Source organism: Sinocyclocheilus rhinocerous, unplaced genomic scaffold (assembly GCF_001515625.1).
Source record: "Sinocyclocheilus rhinocerous isolate Xijiao unplaced genomic scaffold, SAMN03320098_v1.1 scaffold1078, whole genome shotgun sequence".
Classification (NCBI taxonomy): Eukaryota; Metazoa; Chordata; class Actinopteri; order Cypriniformes; family Cyprinidae; genus Sinocyclocheilus; species Sinocyclocheilus rhinocerous.
Window position 1 is genome coordinate 23,217 of NW_015649572.1, and position 10,116 is coordinate 33,332.

The 10,116-nt window shown below is 36.5% G+C and overlaps 1 protein-coding gene across 1 annotated transcript in view; it reads right to left on the reverse strand.

Moving 5' to 3' along the window:
• Positions 1–10,116, reverse strand: part of LOC107710738 (TBC1 domain family member 22A-like) — a gene marked incomplete at its 3' end in the record, with an annotated part of 33,662 nt that overhangs the window by 13,689 nt on the left and 9,857 nt on the right. The window contains exon 4 of the mRNA XM_016515577.1: positions 1,396–1,575. Within this exon, the coding sequence (XP_016371063.1) occupies positions 1,396–1,575 (180 nt within the window). The remainder of the gene's footprint in view (positions 1–1,395; positions 1,576–10,116) is intronic.

A 10,116-nucleotide genomic window follows, 5' to 3' on the forward strand; every position in this document is an offset into this window, starting at 1 on the left:
AAAAAAAACTGAAAATCACTGTTTATTTTATTTGTATCTTTATTCTATTGTTTTTATTTGTGATGTTGCTTGTAGTTAGATAGATTATTCTTATTTTCTTTATTTTTATTTGACAGTATAGTTTTTGCCTAAACATAGCACATACCGAACCGTACCGAAACAGTGACTCTAAAACCATGATACAAACCGAACCGTGAGTAAGTTGAACCGTTCCACCAGTTGAACCGTTCCAAGTATGTACACACACAAACTCACATCTTTCCTTCCTTACGTATGTACGTAACATAAATATGCACTACCTACATTATTCATGTATGTACGTACGTACGTACGTACATACATACTTCCTTCCTTACAAATGTATGTGTACGCACATGCATCCTTCCTGTCCATACTTCCTGATATACTGATTACATATTGTTCATATGCAAGTGTCTTTTGTTCATGGTTGATGGTGATGGTATAACCATTATAATTTCCAAAGAGCCGTTTCTGCAGTTTATTTTCAATAAATAGTCAGGCTGGACTAACAAGAAAGCTTGGAGTTGTAAATGCTACAATATTTCTATATAGTAAAGAGCTTATTTAAAAATGTTCCACCTAAATTTCCTATTTCAATAGGAAATACGTCAACACGGGGAAAAAATGGTGCTCAGAGCAATTTCATGGGTTCTTTGTATTATGAGTCTCTACCAATAGAGGGCAGTAATTAGTGCCGTGGATGGTTGGGAATTCATTATCATGTTGGAGATCCCAGCTTAATTATAGATTTCATTCATATTTCATTCTGCTGCCACATGTCTGACTCATAATTTCAGATGTCTAATAACGGCAACAGCAGCCAAACTGATTCAGGGACACCCTCAGAGCCAGTCAAATGAAACCAAAACTGACACTCCAACATCCAGAGACCTGTCAACATCTACACCATCCTGACTTCATGGATCTGCCTTGCTTAAACCCCAGAAATATTTCTGAGCAATTACAGGTGCATCTCAATGAATTAGAATGTCGTGGAAAAGTTCATTTATTTCAGTAATTAAGACTGTAGTGATTGCATACTGTTAAAATGTACCTTATTTCCTTTCTTAATGCATGTTGCTGGTAATGAATAATTTACCCTAAATCCTGGGTATCCACTGTCCTGCAGAGTTTAGTTCCAACTCTAATTAATCACTTGAAGCAGCTAATCAAGCTCTTCTGGATCACTTGAAACATAACAGGCCAGGTGAGCTGAAGCAGGCTGGAAATAAACGTTTTAGGACAGTGGGTTCCAAGGAGCAGGGCTGAAGATTTAGGAGTATTCTTATAGCCAAGCACATGAAGAGTGACACTATGTGATGGACTACTCTGGGAGTTTAGAAATTAAGTAAAAACCATAAAACAGCATCTTACCCAGATCAGTATTAGGTCCCGCCAGAACCTGCCTGAACTTGTCGAGTCTTGACGCCTCTCTCTCGGTCATGGCAGGAGTTCCGGATGTGTTCTGATCCGCCATGCGGGCCACCAGTGGAATCACAGGCCTGTGTGGGAGTGAATGCTGTCTGTGTAGTACTGCCTGTTCAACACCCACTTCTGACAGAAGAGAAAACACAGCTTTAATGATCATATACAAACCACTGACTGCTCTCTCACATCCCTCGGCCCATTAAATGTAATTATGGAGGCAATTCATGACACATAGGATATTAGGACATCAGTTTGCCCACAGGTCAAAAGAGGCAGCTACCCCAAGATGCTCAGCTAGTGGTAATGAAACACTTTTCTGTCAAACGAAATCCATTATAGAGCTCGGACAAATGCACCTCATTCAAAGTGCCATAATCCTTAGAGGTAATATTTGGGCACCCCACGATTCAATTCATTTCAGTTAGATTCCATTTTAATTTCATGTCATGGTGTAATGATGAGATTACATGTGATTCTCAAAGCAGAGTATGGAAGCATATGGGTAGCAAAATTCAATTTGAAATGTAATATGCAAAATGGCAATGCAATATAATACGCAACGCAATGCCTAAAAAGACAGTAGAAGTCATTATAATCAGTAATTATGTCCCCACTGGATGCAACAAATGCCTAGTTATAATGGGTTTTACTGGGTTTGTCTCGACGCACATCACCGGCGCACAGGCGCTCGTCGCACACACAGCATCACAGTATGGTAAGGGGCATTACATTCCGTCACACGCTTGAGGTATTTGGCCAATTACAACGCACTGGATAGCTGGCCAATCAGAGCACACCTCGCTTTTCAGACCGATGAGCTTTGTAAAAATCGACGTGGCAACGTATTTCTGTATTTAAATTTACATTTTCCCATACATATGTGCAACATTTAGTGCAAAATGAAAATGAAAATTCAATAATATAATTTACTTTTGCCATTTCCTACACTAGGTTTAGTATGCTTCCATAGCAGAGTACCTACCTATTGCAATTAATACCGAGTACATATTAAAAACACATTTTTTGACCAATATGAATCCCCATCAGCTTGCTGACTAACGGTAAGGCATTGAGGCATTTTTCTGTTGTTGTTGTAGTTGTTTTCTTAAAGGGATACTTCACCCAAAATCAAACCCCAAACCCGTAAGGCCTTCGTTCATCTTCAGAACACAAATTAAGGTATTTTTGAAGGAATCTAAGAGCTCTCTGAGCCTCCACAGACAGCAAGGATATTACCACGATCACCGCACAGAATTGTAGCAAGGACATCGGTAAAATAGTCCATGTGACGACAATACTTTTTGTGCGCAAAGGAAACAATAATAACATAACTACTTCAACAATTCTGCATGCGCTGATTACTTTGATTACGTTCTGGGGTACTCTCCAAAATGGTGGAAGACGGTAACTCAGGGGAGAAGAACTGTTGAATAAGTTATGTTATTATTGTTTTCTTTGCGCACAAAAAGTATTCTCGTAGCTTCGTAAAATTACGGTTGAACCCCTCATGTCACATGGACTACTTTACCGATGTCCTTGCTACGTTTCTGTGTGTTGATCGTGGTAATATCCTTGCTGTCTATGGAGGGTCAGAGAGCTCTCAGATTCCATCAAAAATATCTTAATTTTGTTCTGAAGATGAACGAAGGTCTTACGGGTTTGGAACGCCATTTTAATTTCATGTCATGGTGTAATGATGAGATTACATGTGATTCTCAAAGCAGAGTATGGAAGCATATGGGTAGCAAAATTCAATTTGAAATGTAATATGCAAAATGGCAATGCAATATGTAAAATGGCAACGTATTTCTGTATTTAAATTTACATTTTCCCATACATATGTGCAACATTTAGTGCAAAATGAAAATGAAAATTCAATAATATAATTTACTTTTGCCATTTCCTACACTAGGTTTAGTATGCTTCCATAGCAGAGTACCTACCTATTGCAATTAATACCGAGTACATATTAAAAACACATTTTTTGACCAATATGAATCCCCATCAGCTTGCTGACTAACGGTAAGGCATTGAGGCATTTTTCTGTTGTTGTTGTAGTTGTTTTCTTAAAGGGATACTTCACCCAAAATCAAACCCCAAACCCGTAAGGCCTTCGTTCATCTTCAGAACACAAATTAAGGTATTTTTGAAGGAATCTAAGAGCTCTCTGAGCCTCCACAGACAGCAAGGATATTACCACGATCACCGCACAGAATTGTAGCAAGGACATCGGTAAAATAGTCCATGTGACGACAATACTTTTTGTGCGCAAAGGAAACAATAATAACATAACTACTTCAACAATTCTGCATGCGCTGATTACGTTGATTACGTTCTGGGGTACTCTCCAAAATGGTGGAAGACGGTAACTCAGGGGAGAAGAACTGTTGAATAAGTTATGTTATTATTGTTTTCTTTGCGCACAAAAAGTATTCTCGTAGCTTCGTAAAATTACGGTTGAACCCCTCATGTCACATGGACTACTTTACCGATGTCCTTGCTACGTTTCTGTGTGTTGATCGTGGTAATATCCTTGCTGTCTATGGAGGGTCAGAGAGCTGTCAGATTCCATGAAAAATATCTTAATTTGTGTTCTGAAGATGAACGAAGGCCTTACGGGTTTGGAACGACATGAGGGTGAGTAATTAATGACAGAAGTTTCATTTTTGGGTGAACTAACCCTTTAAATGAAGTGAACAGCTTATAAGTTGCTCTTGTATGTTTATGCAAGAATTTATCAGCTACATTTTGTACACTAAACACATCTGGAGAGATGCGAGGTGTGATGTCAGGTATACAAAGGTTTGTGTTAGAGAGAAGATGTCAAGAACACTTTAAAATGTCTTCAACTGTTGTGTAATGATGCCATATAAGGGGCTTTGTGCATAAATACATGTAATGTCAGTAGGTTTAATGGGTATATGGGTACATCCTTTGGTATAAATGCTCTCACAAAGAATCACAATGCATCTGTGAACTGATTTTGCCCCAGTGTTTAATAATCATGCGGTCCAAACACTGAACGTCACTGTAAAATGTGATTGTATGCTTGTTAGAGGCATTAAATGTGTCTCTGGGTGACTTTGAGAGATCATTCTCGCATTAAGCATCACAACATCTTCAACGTTTAATGGCGTTCATGTAATCCCTGCAGAAATTAGACAGTGCGTGACGGCTGTTGACAGTGTCAACACAAGGTGCTATTAGAGTAGAGGCGGAACGCATCGACAGGAAGTCCATTATCACAGTCATCCATTGCCACTGAGGCTGGCAAAACAAAAAGCTGACAGAACTGTCTGTCAGGGCAGGTACATTGATGGAAGACGACAATCCTCATGTAATCAAATACTCACAGGAAAAAGTGTTTCACTCTTCGCTCAGAGGTTAGAAAATGTTTTGAAATACATGAGCAGCGGTATACTAATTGCAAAACATTCCAATGCCGTCACACAGCTCTCCTGTGTGTTCATGTTATTAGCCGTGTCTCACCTCAATAAACATATTCCGAGACATATTCCTGAAAATTTTCCATGTCAAAAAAGGTGAAGCATTACATCACAGCCACCTATTGTGTATTTGCTATAGACCAATGTCAGTTTTAAGTTTTCTGGAAAGTTTGCGCTAGTGAGCCGTTTCAAACTACCCAGACAAACCATAAACAAACTTCGGTATGGTTAGATTTTTGTTTACAATGACATCACACCCATTCATTCTTCAATTTGAATGACATTTGGGGCCTTCAGGTCACTGCAGTACTATAAAGAACTGGGATTCTAATATTATTGAAATAAAGATGCTTTCATTTGATTTGCTATGCTTCAAAAGTATCAGAGTGAAAGTTTGAGTGACAGCTCTATGGAAAAAAATGCATCCTATATTAACATATTAAAGCTCATTGGAGAACAAAATAATTGATTGACATTTCACTGACTCCAATTTGCCTTGGCCATACAGGTTTACAATGTTACAGCCTCCCAGTTAATTACCACAAGTTCAAATGAAACAATTTAATGAAGGTCGTGCTAATTAGCTAGGAAGAGGACAAGGAGAAAAGGAAAGGCTAGAGTTTAGAAGGTCACAGGTCTGTTCCCAAATCCAAACTCTCATTTAAGACTTGAGCTCAATTAGTTGATCTTTCCCAGCAAGGTCTTGCATCTAGATGCCAACAAATGTAGTCACACAAAATTAGTGTTAGGTCTTTGGTTAAAGCTTCACCAAATTTTACACACAGCATCTAGGTAGAGTGCTGTCAAAAACGTATGAAAATAACTTTGATATGTCAAAGCGTTGCAAAGATATTAGAAAACTAATTTAAGCATTGCTTAATGACCTATATCCGCTGAACAAAATCTCCAAATCTAAAGAAACATTGTGTGTGTGTGTGTGTGTGTGTGTGTGTGTGTGCGTGTGTGCGTTTGTATGTGTGTGTGTGCAGAAGGAAAGAAAATATATATCATGCAAAGATTTTAGGGTCGGTAAGATTTAATAAGTTAATGAATTACAATTTAAAATAACATTTTTATATTTTAATATTACATTTAATAATGCTGAATTTTCTGCAGTCATTACTCCAGTCTTAAGTGTCACATGAGCCATTAAAAAATTATTTTATTATGCTGATTTGGTGCTCAAGAAACATTTCTTCTTATTATCAGTGTTTATTTTTGTGGATTTTTTTCCCTCTGGGATTCTTTGATGGATAGAAAGTTCTTTAAGAAAGGCGGGGCATAGAGGAGAAACAATAATGTACATTATGTGGAAAATAATGTTTTTTGAACCTTAAACCGCATAAACACATTGCATTACACAAAATAATGCGCTTTTTAACAACGTCATATAACCCCTTTAACCGTTTGACAGCACTAGTTTATATCTACCTTGTAAATATAGGTTTTGCTAATTTTTTAAAACTTTTTAAGAAGTAAATCAATAACAATTACAATTTTAACAATATTTCAAGAGTGATTTATGAGATGTGTTGTATTCTGAATCAAATCTTTCTTTGTTGATCATACAGATTTCAAAGTTAAGGATCAAATTCAATTAGTTTGAATATGCTCTGAACCAAACACTATCATAACATCTTAGATGATAATTCAATAAATAAATAAATATATTATAGATATATTTTTGGCATTTTGCCTTTTATTAGGATAGGACAGTATTTCAGACAGGAAGCAAGGTGGGAGAGAGAGCGGGGGGATGGGATCGGGAAAGGTCTGCAAGCCGGGACTCAAACTCGGGACGCCTGAAACACTACAGCGCTGCCCATGAGGCTACTGGTGCCATCAAATATACTTTATTTTTGACAAAATATCCCATGTTTCAGTCGTGACTGGACATTTTTGGTATTGACAAATGTTTTGGTAGCAACCACATTACATTACAAAATTTTAACTCGCATACTAAAACACCATTAGCACAAAATAAAACACAAAAAAATTGCATAACAGTACTAAAATAGTTTATTTCCCCCAAATAAAGGATTATGAGTTCCCTTTTGTCACTACCGAAACAATGATGAAATGTTTCGGTCGTGACTGTTTCGGTAGTGACAATTTTATGGAATAACACCCAAAAAAACAATGATGAGACAACCGAAACGTCACCAAATGTTTTGGTTGTGACCGTTTCGGTAGTGACAATTTTAGATATTTTTGAGCCTACCTCAAAGACGTTAATCAGCACATGGATACCTAGCACAGTTCTGAACAGTTGTACACACATAAAAACGAAATGTTATGGAATATCACTCAAGAAAAGTGTGCTTAATTGCAAAAAAAAAAGGTGTTCGGTAGTGACATTCCTTAAAGTTACACACAGATTTTCATACTTTTAAAAACAATTTCCCTCAAAAATGACAGAGACTCATTTTACATCTTGTAAAAAAAACTCTTGTATTGGTTTGCACCAATTCTGTAGAATGGCCCATATGTATGTGTGTGTGTGTGTGTACACATACATACTGTATATACACACACACTCAACAGGAAATGTTCTCATCATTTTCTGCTCATAAAGGGTACTGGAAAAACTCTTATTACTCTGCAACCTTACGATCGATGAAGTTAAACATTGATATGCATCTCCTTTTGATGACATCCTAACACAAACTCTAATGTGACTTGGCTGCATAAAACTATATTGCCACCAGCAGTCAATCATTTTCAGCGGCTAATAACAGCCAATCTGAATAGCCTACAATTATAAAAATGGACACATTCATACATTGTGTGAAAATGAGTATGTGTACTCATTGTTATGAAAACCAGCCACAAGGTGGCACTATATAAGCAACTATACTTTTTTTGCTAATAACTTCCCAATTGTGAGGGATAGAATCAAAGATGTTTCTTCTGAATCCTCGCTTTAGTGTATATAAAAGTGAACTTCTGTGCAGAAAAGTTAACACTTCTAAAATCTTTGTACATATAGAGAACAATTATGATTAGTTTCATGAATGTGATGCTCAGTGGGCTTACCGCAAATTATAAACTATTAGCCATTTCAACCAAAAGATGAAGGCTGTAATACTAATGCTGTCCACTAGCACAGTAAAATATTTTTTATGTTTTTTTCTTCTTTTATATCAGTTTCCATCACATTAAATGAAAATAAATGCATAGATCTTGTTCATTTGTATAACTATGATGTACTGACAGTACAGTTTTATAATATTAGTGTATGTAGAAATATGTTAAATGCTTACAGATTATTAAATGTTTAACTTTTATGCCTAAAATAAAAATATTTGTCAATCTGCCAGACATGATTAAATATATTGTTGTCCATTTAAAATGAATATCAATTTTATTGGTCTCTTTTAAGATAACATAGGCCTGGGCGATAAAACGGTATCGATATTTATTGACGGTACACCCTCTTCGATAACGATAAAAAACATGTTCGATATAGCGCACGATATAGGCACGTGCTATGAGTGATACAGACCGCACACACAAACATGAACACATGCTGAATTGAGTGCTGTGCCTGCCTGTGATGAGGAGATTGTGAATAAAAAAAAATGAATATTAGTCGAATTTAAAATAAACATTTGCATTTGAATGCAAAAATAGTACTATGAAATGTTAGGTGTGCGTCAGGGAGCGTCATCAGTGGAACGCGAGATGCGGTGATGATGATGTAAGTGACATTGCATTTTAATGTTTTATAAGTCTAGCCCACAAGACGTGCAGTTGCGGCTTTATTCATTCAAAATATTAGAGAAATATAGAAGCTCAATGCGTAGAAGATCTTGATTGGGTTAAAACCGAAACCAAGCCATTCACACAGAACACATATTCAGTGCATTTTTTAGACAGACAAATATGACTGCTGCACTCATGTCTCACACAAGAGATGTATAGAAAGCCATGCAAAGTTAAACAGTTTAAACTTTTAGAAAATGCGTCACGAATTTGTGGAGGGTTATTCCGTTTCACTGCATCTCATATGTTTTTAAAGGCAATCTGTGTGATCGGCGATTTGGCTTCGATATGAAACATTATATCATTGATACATTTTTTAGCTATATCGACCAGCCCTAAGATAACATATAGTATAATAATTCTATAAGGATATATTTATTTAATGTTGTGGTATGATATGTAAACAAACATGTTAAACTGCAAGCATTTAAGTAATCATGCAGACAGCACATACTCATGAGCACATTATCTTATTACTTGACATGAGCTCAAAAGCATTCGCGACCCAATAATTATTAGATTTTTTTTCCTAACACGTCTTATGTAATATGACAGTTTGTTTTGTGTAGTATTTCTGCCTTTCAGTATTACACTCTATTATAATTTGTACAAAAATATGACAAGTTTTCTTGGTTTCAGTTTCAGTTCTGCAAACCATTGCACATTAGAGTTTAAACTTCACAGGACTCATTTTACATGGGAAAAAAAAAAAGTTTTGCAATGCAAATTATATTTTGTCATTCATTTGAAATTGTCCTATGGCATCCTATGAAATGTAATTCATCTAAATTTTTATGTTTAATGAGTCCGCACATAAACCAACTTATGATCATGTCTTATGACAGTAAACATTTTTACAGAGGGTGTTTTTGATCCCTTTTAACGTGCGTGTTGTGTGTTGCTGTAGTTGTTTCATTACAACTACCAATGAAGACTGAAGATGGGCTTTTTGCTGTAAAAACCACATCATAAGATACATTTCAATTGGATCACTATTCATCCATTTGGGTCAATTGTTCTTGGACCCCAAAGATTGCCGCTTGTGGCTTTATTTATTATTATTATTATTATTATTATTATTATTATCCAGTGTTAATTTAGTCTTATTTACAGTATATACTGTTATAGTATTTATTAGGGATGCACCGATACCGATACTGGTATCGGTATCGGGCCCGATACTGAGCTCCTGTACTCGTACTCGTTAAAATGCCCCGATACCAAACGCCGATACCACACAGCACGTGATAAGCGCCATATTCAAACAAAGAAACACCGACAACAGAACAACAGACAGCAGAAAGGAGTTAAGGATGTCTACTACGAAGTATATGTATGCAATGAATATAATGTTAAACATTCAGTATTAACGCCTGTATAGCTGATGTGCGCGAGCTGATTAACAAAGCACGCTGAGTGGATTGAGCGCGCAGCGGCGCAGATGCGCGAGCTTGTC